At 41.1% G+C, this 15,787-nt stretch overlaps 1 protein-coding gene across 3 annotated transcripts in view; it reads left to right on the plus strand.

Moving 5' to 3' along the window:
* Positions 1-240: 240 nt before the first annotated feature.
* Positions 241-15,787, plus strand: part of TEX15 (testis expressed 15, meiosis and synapsis associated) — a 43,743-nt gene continuing 28,196 nt past the window's right edge. For all 3 annotated transcript variants that reach the window (XR_003759823.2, XM_039912021.1, XM_029065782.2), the window contains exons 1-4: positions 241-346; positions 7,047-7,206; positions 10,781-10,946; positions 14,581-14,818. Coding sequence is in view for 2 of the 3 variants with exons in the window: in XM_039912021.1 (XP_039767955.1) it covers positions 311-346; positions 7,047-7,206; positions 10,781-10,946; positions 14,581-14,818 (600 nt within the window). In the remaining variant the exon portion in view is untranslated. The remainder of the gene's footprint in view (positions 347-7,046; positions 7,207-10,780; positions 10,947-14,580; positions 14,819-15,787) is intronic.

The following is a 15,787-nucleotide window of genomic DNA, read 5'->3' on the forward strand; positions in this document are numbered from 1 at the left end:
CCCCTTTCCCAGCCCCGCAGCACTTACGTACATATCTGTAATTTATTTATATTAATATCCGTCTTCCCCTCTAGACTGTAAGTTCTTTGTGGGCAAGGAATGTGTCTGTTATTTGGTGATATTGTACTCTCCCAAGTGCTTAGTTCAGTGCTCTGCAAACAGCACTTAATAAGTAAAGTGACTGACTGACTTGATTTGTTAGACTTATTCTGTTTCTGTGTTTGCAAACATAAAGTGACTTACTGTTTGTCCTTTTTGTAGATATTTTTTCACAGTATTGTTGTTGGGACTTAATCTTCATACTAGTTTTATGAAGCAAGAGTACAGCAAGAAATGCGTTAAAGTGGTAAGTATGTGCATGTGTGTCTAGCTCACTGTCTTTCAATATGTATTATAACATGTAATTATATTTAGCAACGTGCCATCTCATCATTGAACACCCATCCTTCCCCTATCTACCACAACTTCCTTAAAGAAATGGACTCTCCTCTCCTTCTTCTGAGGAGGCAGTAGAGGCCTCCAAAAAGGCAGAATTCCTGCTTCCTTTGGCTAGGGAAGCAGCAGAGGTTCATTCTCCCACTCCTCCCTGTAACCTACCCCTCTTCACTGTTCCTCTAATGGTACTGCAGCGAAAGTGTTAGTCCCCTAGACATCTTCTGCACCTGGTGCTGCTTCAGAGACCTTTGGTAATTATTTGTTTTAGAGAGTAGGTGTCTGTGAAAAGGGCTAGCTGCCTGGGCACCCTGAGGGGAGAGCATGTGCGCATGCCTGGGTGCCTCTGGTTGGGGCTGCCTCTCCCTTTTCTTCATTAATTTTTGGGGAAGCTGTGTCCAGCTGTAATATGGTATCAGCAGAGAGGTGGGGTAAGTGATGCCTTCAAGCATTTTTGAAGTTCTCCACACTGTTCAAATTTTCTAGATCAACTTAAAATTACCTCTGCACATGAGGGCCTCCACTTATTTGTAATGACCACCATTTTGTAACAATTTCAGTCCTCCCAACATGTTAATTAATGTTTCTAATAGAATTTGCTACAGGAGAAGTGCCGGTCTTGTTCAGGGAGCAGGAAGAAAAACTTGTAGATTTTTCAGATTGGCAGTTTGCATGGGAAATTTTTCAAGGGACATTTCTATTGGATGGTAATGGCGGCTACTACAAAGTAGATAAATTCAGAGTTAAGCAGAGGTAGCATGGTGATAATCTTGTAAAGTGTTTTTCCATAGAACTGTTCAGTCCATATCTCCTCAAAAACCTTCATGGGTTGTCAATCCACCTCTGCATCACACAGAAACCATTTACCATCTGCTTTAGGGAACGTAATCAGCTCTCCACCATCTGCCTTATCTCTCCAATCTCCTACTGCAACTCAGCCCATACATTCCTTTTCCCTAACACTAACCTACTCTCTTGGACCTGCCTATTCCTGCCACTGACTCCCTTTTTTGGGGGGGTGGGGGATATTAAGCGCTAACTATATGTCAGGCACTGTACTAGTGCTGGAGTGGATACAAGCTAATCAGGTTGGACAAAGTCATGTAGGACTTATGGTCTTAATCCCCATTTTAAAGGTGAGGCTTAGAGAAGTGAAGTGACTTGCCCAAAGTCACCCAGCAGACAACTGGCAGAGCCAGAACTAGAACTTAGCTCCTTCTGACACCTAGTCCAATGCTCTATTCACTGGGCCATGCTGCTTCTCGTAAACTCCTTGCCCATGTCCTCCCTCAGGTTTGAGACTCCTTCCCCTTTCATATACAACAGCTCCACCCTTCTTCCCCACCTTCAAAACCCTCTTAAAATCATATCTTCACCAAGAGGCCTTCTCCAGCTAAATCTTTCATTTCCCCTCCTCCCTATTCTTTCTGCATCACCTATGCACGTGGCTGGGTGGAACCTGTGCTTAAAATGTGTATAACAAATGGAAGCAGCATGGTGTAGGGGATAGAGCATGGGCCTGGGAGTCAGAAGGTCAGTCAGAACTCAAGGGAGGTATGTAATTACCATGACACTTGTTCCTTTGCAGCTCATCTACAGCTATTTAGAAATTCAGATTAACCCTTGATTTCCATTCACTTAGATCACCATAAAAAACATAGTTATACCCAAACTCCTCCATACCCAAGCTTTAACCTCCCTCCCAGCCCCCCGCCTTATTCTGATATGAAACTAATTTACTACAGTCTCTAGGGTCAGCTCACTGTATTTACTCAATCTGAATTGCAAGCTTCTTCAGGGTATGGAACAGGTGTCTGTCTTTTGTTCTACTCTCCTTTGTGTTCAATACAGTGCTTTGCATTCCATAGGTGCTCAACAGATATTATTTATTCACTTGGGTCTGGAAAAACTGTTTGTTTGAGTCCCACTTCAATACATCAGAAATGAAACATTACTCAAGACACTTTCCGCCCCGGCTGCTGTTATAGAGTTGCCTAATCACCATTATTGTTGGAGATGGAAATGTAATTAATAAATAATATATAATAATATATATTAATAATGGTATTTAAGTGCTTACTATGTGCCAAGCACTGTTCTAAGTACTGGGGTAGATACAAGGTTATCAAATTGTCTCATGTGGGGCTCACAATCTTAATCCCCCATTTACAGTTGAAGGGAACTGAGACACACAAAAGTTAAGTGACTCACCCAAAGTCATACAGTTGACAAATGGCCGAGCTGGGATTAGAACCCATGACCTCTGACTCCCAAGCCCATGCTCTTTCCACTAAGCCACGCTTCTATATATGGTATTTGTTAAGTGCTTACTGTGTTCCAGGCACTGTACTAAGCACTGGGGTGGATTCAAGCAAATCATGTTGGACACAGTCCCTGTCCCATGTGGGGCTCACAGTCTCAATCCCCATTTTACAGATGAGGTAACTGAGGAGTAGAGAAGGGAAGTGACGTGCCCAAGGTCACACAGAAGATAAGTGGCGGAGCCAGGATTAAAACCCATGACCTTCTGACTCCCAGGGCCATGCTTTATTCACTTTGCCATGCTATAATATTAATAATGATAGGACTTGTTAAGTACTTACTGTGTGCTAAGTACAGTAGTAAATGCTGGGATAGACACATGATAAGCAAGTTGGACACAGTCCCTGCCCCCATGAGACTCATAGTTTAAGTAGGAGGCAATAGGATTTAACTGTCATTTTGCTAATGAGGAAACCTAGGCATAGAAAAGTTAAGTGATTTACCCAGGGTAACACAGGAGGCAAGAGGTGGATCTGGGATTAGAAACCCAGATCCTCAGATGCTCTTTTCACTGGGTCATGCTGCTTCTAATATAGTAAATTTAATAATAGAACAATGAAAAGATTAAAAAAATTATCAACAGATGTTCAAAATAAGGCAACCAATGAAATAAACTTCAAGTTAATATCCTAAAAAGATTGTACTATATATAAGGAGATGGTCAGCGTTATTAAGGCTGTGGGAAGATAGGAGGGAATTCAGGTCTTTGGGGGGAAATCCGGGCTTTGGAATTGCTCTTCTGGGAGAAAATTAGGGCTATCTTAATTGTCATATGTGCTTGTGAACTCACACATTTAGTATAAATTATGATTAAGTAGGATGATAACTATTTGTAAACTTTTGAATATAAATATTTGGTGCAAAGACCTCTACATCAAAATGATCCAGGGTATATAAGGTAGGATAAAATTAAACAAAAGAAGAATCATGTAGGGAAGCAGCACTTCTATCGGATGGTTCATCACCCAAAACATTTACAAACCATCTGTGGGAATATTGTTGGACACTCTCTGAGGCCAACTAAAACTTCCTGATGCTGAGAAGCAGCTTGTCTGAAACACAGTAGGCAAAATGAACCTCAAAACTGACAGGATAAAGGAGACAGTTTGGAGTTCAAATGAATTAGGTCTATCCTTTGAAAGCTACAATTCAAACAGCAGCTTCTACCCTTTGTTTCCAGGTGAGTGGTTGGGTGAAGAAGGAAAACAATATATGTAAGGGATTTAACATGCACTGGAACAGTCTCCCGTGGGGTGAAAGAGTTAGTATGGACTCTTACCAAAATTTGGGCTGCCTTCATAACACATGATGGTAGTTTTGTGCTACTAGGAAGCTACAGAGGAAAACATTTTAAGGGCAGATTGAAACAAGGTCTCAGACAGTGCTGTATCCCAGTTGAAAACTGGGAGTCAGTAACTGAGGGCGGACTTACCTGGCTTACTGCTCTCAGAAAGGAATGGCTCTTTGAGCAAAACCTTGCTTCGTAAGGGACAAGGGGGCAAAAGAGAAGATAACACCAGGTCCTGCAGGTAATAAGCATGATGATATAAGGGTCAGTCTTTTTGTGTGTTCAAAATGGCTGGGACTTGCTTTTTCAGCTTCACATGTTTCTTATGTGAATTTTGCTATTTGTCTTCTTTGAACATGAAGGGCATCTCTCTCTCTCTCTTTCTCATTTATGGTTTTTGAAAGTGTTTACTCCATGCTAGGCAGTGTTCTAAGCAGTGGGGTAGATGCAAGCTAATCAGGTTGGACACAGTCCATGTCCCACATGTGGCTCACAGTCTTAAAACCCCATTTTACAGATTAGGTAGCTGAGGCATGGAAAAGTTAAGTGATTTGCCCAAGGTCACACAGCAGACAAGAGGAAGAGCCAGGATTAGACCCCAAGTCCTGACTCACAGGCCTATACTCTAACCAATAGACCACACTACTCTCTTTCTGTCTCTCTATCCCATTCTCCCGCCCCCATTTCTCCTCTCCCCACCCATGTGAGAGGTATTCAGAGCAGTCTGTTCCAGGCAGGTCAAGGCTCTCAGGGATGTTGCAGACCTGTTGTTGCCGACTTGTTCATTCCAAGCGCTTAGTACAGTGCTCGGCACATAGTAAGTGCTCAATAAATACTATTGAACCTGCTAGAATCTCCCTAGAGCCCCCAGGACTGGAAACAGGTATGCAATCTGCTGAAGATGCCACAACTGAGTTATTACTTCTCATTTGCTCAGCAAGTCAAAAGCAGTTTCAGGTTGAGAACTGGATAGCTGATACTTTGGTCAGCCTAATGTCCATTCTACTCTTCTCACCTAGTATCCCACTGCTATTAAGGGGCATTTTGCAAAGTTGAGAAGTACATCAGAATAAAGTATTTTCTGCTTTATTGAGCTTCCTATTTTGTCTTGCTAGGATAGACCAGCCTCTTCCAAGGACTGTATTTCTTGTTGAGGGAAATCTATCAACAAATGCATGAAAACAGCTTTTCTGAGGCTAGCTTCTTCAGGGAGCAGTGTTAAAACAGCTTCCTTAATCACTGTAATCACTTAACAGAGAGAAAACGCTGACGGAAGCATCATGGCCTAATGAAAAGAGCTCGGGCCCAGGAGTCAGAGAACCTAGGTTCTAATCCCAGCTCTACCTGCTTGTCTGCTATAGGACCTTGGGAAAATTGCTTAATTTTTCTGTGCCTCAGTTACCTTATCTTTAAAATGGGGATTAAGACTGGGAGCCCCATGTGGGAAATGGGCTGTGACCAACTTGATTAGCTGGTATCTGGCCCAGCTCTTAATAAGGTAGGTATTTGTTAAGCACGTACTTTGTGCCCAGCACTGTTCTAAGCGCTGGGGTAGACACAGGGGAGTCAGGTTGTCCCACGTGGGGCTCACGGTCTTCATCCCCATTTTACAGATGAGGGAACTGAGGCACCGAGAAGTTAAGTGACTTGCCCAAAGTCACACAGCTGACAAGTGGCCGAGTAGAGAAGCAGCGTGGCTCAGTGGAAAGAGCCCGGGCTTTGGAGTCAGAGGTCATGGGTTCGAATCCTGGCTCTGCCACTTGTCAGCTGTGTGACTTTGGGCAAGTCACTGAACTTCTCTGTGCCTCAGTTACCTCATCTGTAAAATGGGGATTAAGACTGTGAGCCCCAAGTGGGACAACCTGATTACCCCAGCGGTTAGAACAGTGCTTTGCACATAGTAAGCGCTTAACAAATATCAACATTATTATAATGCTTGGCATGTAGTAAGCACTTAACATGACTACCACTGATTGAAGAAATGACAGCAACACCAAGATGATTTAATATAAACCCATTTCTTGTTTGGATCATTCTTTTCTTCATAAAATCATTGAAATCAGTTACGTTAGACAGTAGGGGAATCAACCCACGTCCTGCATATCATCTTATCTGCTATTTTCAGAGCATCCTACTTAGGAGCTGGGGGTGATAGTTCTAGTCTTTTCATTTTGTTTTGCCCTCCGTGGCTCTGTGTATTTCTGACTTCTTTTTACTGCTTTAACCCTTACTCTGCACTAGTGTGATTTGTATCTGTCACTGTAGATTGTTTGTGTAGAAGGCATACTCGGTTATATGATTGCTATCAATAGCATAGGAAAATACATAGCTTAATGCAAGAGGATGCAGGTGAGTAGTTGGGTAAGGAGAAGACATGATACACCTGGAGAAATGGCAAGGCCTAGTGGATACAGCAGAGACCTCAGAGTCAGAAAACCCTGGGTTCTAATTTTGGTTCTGCCACTTGTCTGCTGTATGACCTTGGACAAGTCATTTCACTTCACTGTGCCTCAGTTACCCCATCTGTATAATGGGGATTAAGACCGAGCTCCATGTGGGACAGGGACTCTGCCCAACCTGATTAGCTTAGTAGCACTCAGTACAGTGTCTGGCACATAATAAGCATTTTATAAATACCATAAAACAAACCATGAATATTTCAATGTACATTTTGCACAGTGATTATAATTTTTCTGACTAATGATTTTTAAAACCTCTTGGCAAAATCAAGTGGGTCAGGCATTGATGGGTTCAGAAAATTATCAAGAAGATCGTGTTTTGGTAAGAATAACTAGGAACCGAAAAAAAGCAACATAGCCCTAGGTTTCACAGATCATTGATTTTCCTGTTCCTGCACTTCCTATGTTTCTCTTCTTAAAATTTACTGCACTCCCTTTGTGGTTGGAAGAATGTCTGAGAATTAATTGTGTTTTGTTCCAGTAGCAGCAGCAATGGGAGAATTTGTAGTGTTTTTCTGAACTACATATTGGTTTGTATTTTTTAGTTTGACATCAGAAAGGAAATGGAGGAAAATAACCAAGGAAAAGCATGGAGAAGAAAGAGCTCATCCACCAAGATGACTGCATCTCAGTCAGAACGAGTAACAGAATCCAAACCTTTGAAGAAATTCATCATTCCCAAGATTAGGAGAACAAATGGAAAAGGTAATAATTTCAAGAATAAACAAAAATTGTGTTAACTTCAGTTGCATTAGTTTAAATAAATTGGACTTAGGTGGCTAAACCCTACTGAAAAATACATTTGATGAGAAACCTAAGAACCTTGAGCCCTTGTCTCTGGTTTGGTTTGGAACGTCAGCACAAAGCAATACAAAGGATTTAGATGGAACCAGATCTAAAATGGCTAAACAAACTAAACCCCTTCAAAAGTACAGTTAAAGCTGAAATAAGTTACTGTGAGATCAAATTTAAGGATATCACCACACTTTCATCACAGTCAAATCTTTCAGGGCCACTGAAGTAGAAGACAAAACTTTTATTTTGTTCATCTCACATCATAAATGCTAGTAGTAATGCTAAAGTAACCTGCATTTTCATTCTTCCATTCATTTCTCCTCTTCCCTCTTCCTCCCCAGAGTATAATATGGTATGCCTTGACTCCCCTTGAGCAGGTGATTAAGCAATTATCCTATCATTGTATCCCATTGTGATAATGTGTTGTCTACAATTTACATTAAGTTCTTTTGGACCTAGAGGTTAGACTAAAGATGATTTAATTATGGAACCCTCTTTCTGTTTCAATCAGAAAACGGCATTCACTTTAGCGGTGGAATTCTGAAAACAGAATCGAGACATGTAAGGTTATTATGGGTAGGCAACCTATCTACTAATTCTATTGTATAGCACTCTCCCAAGTGTTTAGTACAGTGAGCCCAATGTGGGACAGGGACTGTGTCCAACTCAATTTGCTTGTATCCACCCAAGAGCTTACTACAGTGCCTGGCACAGAGTAAACGCTTAATGTACCACAGTTATTATTTCAGTGCTGCACATTGTAAATGTTCAAGAAATACAGTTTATTGATCAAGGTAGAAATCCCACTCATCTTGGGTTTGGGAGTGGAGCCAGGAACTGCTGTAATTCCTTGCAACCCTCCCTGAGTTAAGGTGAGATGTGACACATACCCACCTTTTAAGGGTCCCCTAACGTACGTCAGTGGTGCTTGCTGTGTATAGAACATTGTCCTAAGCACTTGATAATGGTGGTATTTGTTAAGCGCTTACTATGTGCCAAGCACTGTTCTAAGCACTGGGGCAGATACAAGTTAATCAGGGTGTCCCTCATGGGGCTCACAGTCATAATCCCCATTTTACAGAAGAGGTCACTGAAGCACAGAGAAGTTAAGTGACTTGCCCAAAGTCACCCAGCTGATAAGTGGCGGAGCCGGAATTAGAACTCATGACCTCTGACTCCCAAGCCCATGCTCTTTCCACTAAGCCACGCTACTTCTCTATTGGGTGGGTACAATACAGCAGAGTTGGGAGACATGTTCCCTGCCCACAACAACCTTATCAGTCTATCAGTTGTATTTACTGAGCATTTACTATGTACGGCACTGAGCTAAGTGCTTGGGAAAGTACAGTTCAGCAGAATTAATGGACACATTCCCCATCCATAATGAGCTTCCTTGCGGGACCCAGTCTGATTGTGCACTAATTTGAGGGTTGTTGGCGGTAACTACTCCCTTACATCGACTTCCTAAAATACCAGCATCCTTCTTTGAAGCCTGGGCAAGAAGTCATTGCACTACAGGGAAAATAAAGGAAGGCTGCAGGTCTCTTAATCTAAATCCAACTTTTTTTTTAATGATATTTGTTAGGCTCTTACTTGTGTCAAACACTGTTCTAATCAATCAGTCGTATTTATTAAGTGCTTCCTCTGTGCAGGACACTGTACTAAGTGCTTGGGAGAGTACAACACAACAGTAAAACAGACACATTCCGTGCCTACAATGAGCTAAGCACTGGGTTAGATACAAATCAAACAGGTTGGACACAGCCCCTGTCCCACATGGGGCTCATAGTCAAAGTCAGGAGAGCAGGTATTGAATCCTTATTTCACAGTTGAGGAAACTGAGGCATAGAGAAGTTAAGTGACTTGCCCAAGGTCATATCGCGAGCAAATGGCAGAGCGAGGATTAGAATCCCGGTCCTCTGACTCGGCCTGTACTCTTTCCACTAGGCCATGCTGCTAAACTGTAAGGTCTTTGTGGGCAGGGAATGTGTCGGTAATATTGTTATATTGTACTCTTCCAAGCACTTAGTTCAGTGCTCTGCACAGAGTAAGTGCTCAATAAATGTTTTACTGCTTCCTAGCTGTGTAAAATATAGTTGCATATTTACATTCTGTGTCACATCAGAGAAGAAGGGACTTCATAGCACTAAAATCTATACCTACTTTATCCTTTATTACTATTAAAAATAATGGTATTTGTTAAGTGCTTACTACACTCCAAGCACTGTTCTAAGCCCTGGGTTGTTATTGATATTAATAATATTTGTTAAACACTATAAGTGCCAAGCACTATACTAACCCCTGAGGTAGTTACAGTACAGTTGGATCAGACACAGTCTCTCTCCCTCATTGGGTTTACAAGTCTAAGAGGGAAGGAGAACAGGTATTTGATCCCTACTTTACAGGCAAGCAAACCGAGGCCATAAGAAGTTAAGTGACTTGCCCACGGTCAAGCAGCAGGTAAGTGTCAGATATCAGATTTGAACCCAGGTCTCCTGACTCCAAGTCTCGTGCTCTTTTCCTGAGGCCATGCTGCTTCTCTTTTCTCTTTGTAACTTATTCCCACTCAAAACTTATATATTCTCACTTGCCTATTTCTAGCAGTATTTGGAAACTACTGTAGTGAGAAAAACTACCCAAGATGCTCAGAAATAAATATGTATGTTTTCCAAGGGAAGCAGTAGTAGCGTTTATTGAGCACTCACTTTGTGCATTGAGTGCTTGAGAAGTACAGAATAAGAAAGTAACACTTTCCTTGCTCACAAAAAATTTCACTCCAAGAAGACACATAATGCTGTTGATTAAACTTGGGGGTGGTGGGGAGAGGGGGAGCATGAGGGAAGACTTCCTTTAATGTCTCCAGAATATTGGAGTTCCTGCTTCAGACCTAATAGATGGATGGCATAGATTCTGGAATGTGTTGAGTTATTCAATTAGTAGTATAAACACTGTTGTGGGTATTTTTTTATTAAGCTCATAAACATTTACTATTTTTTCCATTTTTCCTTATTCAGTTACAGTGTGCTTTCTCTCATCTGGCCTCAATTTAGGATGCTTTCTCCATAAAACTAAATCCATCTTATGTTTTGCCTTACAATTTTCTGCTAATAGGATTATCTTAAATAGAATATTAGATTTGCAAGATTAGCAAATTTCTTTGGGAATAGCAACAAAGAATATATTTTCCAGACTAATTCTTATGGCTTCCTCATAGTATATGTGATCTATTAAAAATCCATTCTTGTAGGTGAATGACTTTTCTTGAAACACAGGCTAAAATTGTGTATTCTGTATTGCATATACATCAATTTGTGCATGGCATTCCCTCTGGATGTTTCTGTGTTGCTTGTACTATTTCAATTATATAAATGTTTTAATTAATAAAATAAAGGTAGGTCATCCATGAAAGTGGGCTTTAAATATAGCATTATGTTTTTATTAGGGTCAAATTACTCACCAGTTTCCTTTTTTCTTTTAATTTCAGTTTCCTTGACACCATGTTACCCCAATGGGAGGGAACACAGTTTCATAAGCCACACTCTAAACCAGAGTAGGCTTGATATGAGCTTTGACCTAAGTTCTTCATGGCAGTTTGGTGATAGAAAACTGGTTCACAATCAAACCTTGGAAAAAAAATATGCTGCAAAAAGGTACGTTGCTTTAACTAGTAAGTAGTATTTAAGTGTTTACTGTAAGTAGAGCATTGTAGTAAACTCTGGTTTCTAATTCTGGCTCCACCACTTAACTGCTGATGAGTGACCTTGGGCAAATCACTTAACTTCTCTGTGCCTCAGTTCCCTCACCTATAAAATGGGGATTAGGATTGTGAGAGCTATTTGGGACATGGACTGTGTCAATCCTGATTATCTACCCCTTTTATCTACCCCAGCACTAGTACAGTGCCTGACACATAGTAATGATTAACAAAAATGATTGAAAAAATTAAAAAAGTTCTGGGAAAGAATACACAGGTGGGAATTAGGTACATTTCTCCTAGCCCTCAATGGGTTTACAATATAAGACTGTAAGGCTGGAAGAGGGGAATGGGAAGATAGACTCATAAGGAATGATGAAGCTGCAAAACACTAGAGTGACATAAAAGATGAGGAGGAATGCACAAAATAAAATCAAAAGTCAGTAGGATGCAATTGCTTAGAGGAGTTGAATTCCATGCTCCTTGAGGCTCAGAGTCTAAGGCACACCCATAGCCACAGCAAGCCCATAGCCACAGCAAACACTATAGCAATCAAGGTTTTGTGGAGGCTTCATGCCATGGGTCCTTGTAATCCTACTAATAAGAATAATAATAAAAATGGTATTTTTAAACATTACTGTGTGTCAGGCACTGTACTAAACACTGGGGTAGATACTTACTGAGACACAGACGTTAAATGACTTATCCAAGGTCACAACAGCAGGCAAGTGGTGGAGCTAGGATTAGAACCCAGGACTCCTAACTCCCAGTCCTGTGCTCTTTCTTCTAGTCCGTCCTACTTTTCTGTTTCCCACCAAGGTAGGGAAAAAACAGGATGGGATGGAGTTAACTTGATGAGGAAGAGTTTCACTGTGATTTAGGATCCTGCAGCAAATTTACTAAGGCTACCATATATACTTAGTGCCACTAGGAAAACAAGGAAAGAAAGATCCTTTATTCATAAAATTTTGGGAAATAGAGGTGAAATGTTATAAATGGAAGAAAAGTGTTCATTGTAGCCCACCCTATTGGTTAAATTAGGTGATTTCTTGTCCCAACAGGTGCAGGGAACCTTATTTCATGTTATGTTACACACAGTCCCCCATTTCTATGGAAAGCACATCGATCAGTTGGGCAGCCTTGAACAAATACACCACCCCTCAGAAGTATGTAGAGGCAGGATAGCATCAACCAGATGAAGCCTGTTGATGCTGAATCGTAATAGTTTGGTCAGAATTTCAGTATGATATCTGAGAGAGTTGAATGTGTGAAAAATAAAAATTAAATTGTAAGAAATCTTAAATCCCAGTGGTGCAAAACAAAGTTTAAGTGTCCTTTGGTTCTTTGATCACCTTGTTACACTCTTATAGCTTCACTTTGGCATGAGATTTTACCAATGAGTTCTTAAAATAAATTCATCCTTACAGTCATCACTCACCAAACTTAACATTTAGGCTACATTAAAATTCATTTTTATATTCATGTTGACATTTTCGTAGTTATTCCAAGAGTCTGCATGGGGCAGACTCTATTATGTATTTTTTGTAATTTATATATTTTGAAAAGAATTTTCCAGTAGAAAATTCTGTGTTTGGTTTTTGGGGTTTTTTTGCCTGAAGTCTGCAAGGACAAATCTAAGCTGAGGTGCCAATGTAACATTAGTGAGATTGTGCCATCCGTTAGAACAAATACTTTTATTTGAATAATATTTTTTATTTTACAACACCCAACATTAGTCCCACCTCTGAGCTTGCTCCATTGTGTCTGGTGATTGGACAGTCTGTATTTGATGCTTGGTTCCACCCTGAAAATCTCCTCACCTTCCCCCAAGACTGTCTTGCTACCTGAGGAGGAAGAGGAGCCCTCAGGGCAATCTGTAAAATTTAGCCAGAATGGGGGAAGGAGAGAAAAGGTTTGGGGAGTGGAAGGTTAGCCAGAACACCAAGCAGCATTTGGTCTTGAAAAGTCTCAAGCCTAGCAATCTTTTGGCACATTCGAGGAACCAATCTCAGGTAAATTTCATTTTAAAAGTACTGGTATCAAATCCTCCTTATGCATCTGCCTCAGAGTGTCCTCTCAGGACTGGCCCAGATCAGCTCGGGGAAGCTTCAAGAGGTTAGGGTGTTTCTGATACCCCTTGGGTGTTCCAGTAGTGTTCTTTCAGGAGTCCTAAGTGAAGTGGATGGGATGATTTTGTCTGTATCTAGTTAGAATTCCTAGGTCAGGAAAGGTCCCTGAACCTGGACCCCCTTGCCCCTTCCCCCCCCACCCCATTGACTCTCCAGACTCAGACGGGGAGGAGGCAGAGAGATTGGACCAAAGCAGACCTGTTTAAGTGGCTATAGCTTAATTACAGGCTGCTAGAGACTTTAAGTAGTCTTTAGAAAACAACATTCCTGATGTTCCTTGAACTCCTGCCCTCCTTCAACTTTAGGCATGAAATTTCCTTTCTTAATGTGATCCGTTCCTTTTAGCAGAACATTGGAAATATGCATTCGAATGCAATATGATCAGCCAGATGTTTTCTGTTCATGGAAAGAAAAAGAATTGATTGCTGACTCTGTATTCATTCAGATACCGCATGCTCCCCAAAGAAGACAGGCCAGTCTTATTTGGCATTCAATTTGGAAAATAAGATTTGAAATTTCAATGTTAAAATCAGAGTGTTAATTTTATTAGAAGGACTTTGTAGAACCCATCCAATAGTAGGTAGTTCCTCGCATCCCCAAACCTCAAAACTCTGGAAGAGAGTTACTATGATGGAGAGCCCAAATTTCCATTCTCTTTTGCACTTTGGGCTTTCACAAGTGCCAAAATAATCTCTTTGCAGTCCGTATTTTACTTCTGCCAGTGATCTTAAAGAGGATAAGAATGGGCAAGAGTTGCTATAGCTGAGACTAACTGGTCACTGAACACTATTAAGGCTTTTTATGCTACCAAACTTTGCTAATCTATTGCAGCCCAACCCACACACTTCCCACCAAACTTCTAACAGTACCACACCATAATCTCATCTGTCTCTCTGTCAAACCCTTTCCCACTTTCCTTCAGGCCTGGACCTCCCTCCCCATTCCTATTGGATAGACCATCACACTCCCCATCTTCAAAGCCCTACTAAAATTACATCTCTTCCAAAAAGCCTTCCCTGAATAAGCTCTTATCCACCCTTATCCACCCTTCTGAGTTGTCTATGCATTTAGGTGTTTACCCCTTAAACACTTTTATACTCCTCCCAAACCTAGTACCTCAATGCTTATGAACATATCCTTATTCTAGGCTGTTTCTTCTACCTGTACTTTATTGTAACATTTATCACCCCACCTAAAATCCAAGCTCCTGGTGGATAGGGATCGTGTCTACCAGCTCTTCTGTTGAACTCTCCCAAGCTCTTACTAAAGTGCTCTGCACATAGTAACCTCTCAATTAATACCATTGATTGATTTCAAAGACTTCATTTCTTTGTCTAGCTTGGAATGTCAGTGCTTTATCAGGGGGTCATTTAAATAGGTAAAATGTTCTTCTTGTTGATTTAACAAAATAAACCAATGCATTTTTAACAAAACATAAAAACTTTTTTTCATTTGTTTTAGGTTGGAGATGCGTGAGAAAGGAAGGCATGGTAGAGAACTTGAGGAACATTTCTGCTTTTTAGCTCTTCCTCAAAGTGCTGTATCAGAAATATGTCAGAGTGGAATTCGTACTAAGGAATCTGTCCTGAAAACATTAGGAAATCCTCTCCTTGGTGTTTATTTGTTTAGACATGTTGATGTTGCCTTAAATTATGCTCGCAGTAGAAACGAGAGGGTAGAAAATGTCTTGCTTTTCAAGGTAAGGGCCATTAGATAAACAAAAATTTTTTTTTAAATGATGGCGTTTGTTAAGCGCTTATTATGTGCAAAGCACTGTTCTAAGCACTGGGGAAGCTACAAGGTGATCAGGTTGTCCCACATGGGGCTTGCAGTCTTAATGCCCATTTTACAGATGAGGTACCGAGACACAGAGTTGTGACTTGCCCAAAGTCACACAGCTGACAAGCGGAGGAGCCGGGATTTGAACCCATGACCTCTGACTCCCCAGCCCATGCTCCCCCGATTAGACTGTAAGCCCGTCAATGGGCAGGGATTATCTCTGTGTATTGCCGAATTGTACATTCCAAGCGCTTAGTACAGTGCTCTGCACATAGAAAGCGCTCAATAAATACTAATGAATGAATGAATACTCAGGTCTGGGTGTAAAGCAAAGTGAATTCTAATCTGGCCTTGTCACTTGCCTGCTGTATACCTAATTTCTCTGTACTTCAGTTTCCTAATATGTAAAATGGGGATTCAATAACTGTTATCCTTCTCCTTTAAAAATATTAATGTTGGTATTTGTTAAGCACTTACTATGTGCAGAGCACTGTTCTAAGCGCTGGGGTAGATACAGGGTAATCAGATTGTCCCATGTGAGGTTCACAGTCTTAATCCCCATTTTCCAGATGAGGTAACTGAGGCCCAAAGAAGTTGTGACTTGCCCACAGTCACACAGCTGACACGTGGCAGAGTTGGGATTTGAATCCATGACCTTTGACTTCCCAGCCCATGCTCTTTCCACTGAGCCATGCTCCTTCACAACATTATGGCATTTGTTAAGCACTTATTATGTGCTGAGCACTGTTCTAAGTGCTGGGTTAGATACAGGGTAATAAGATTGTCCCACGTGGGGCTCACATCTTTTAATCCCCATTTTTACAGATGAGGTAACTGAGGCACAGAGAAGTTAAGTGATTTGCCCAGGGTCACACAGCAGACAAGTGGC

This window comes from Ornithorhynchus anatinus, chromosome 5 (assembly GCF_004115215.2).
Source record: "Ornithorhynchus anatinus isolate Pmale09 chromosome 5, mOrnAna1.pri.v4, whole genome shotgun sequence".
Taxonomy (NCBI): Eukaryota; Metazoa; Chordata; class Mammalia; order Monotremata; family Ornithorhynchidae; genus Ornithorhynchus; species Ornithorhynchus anatinus.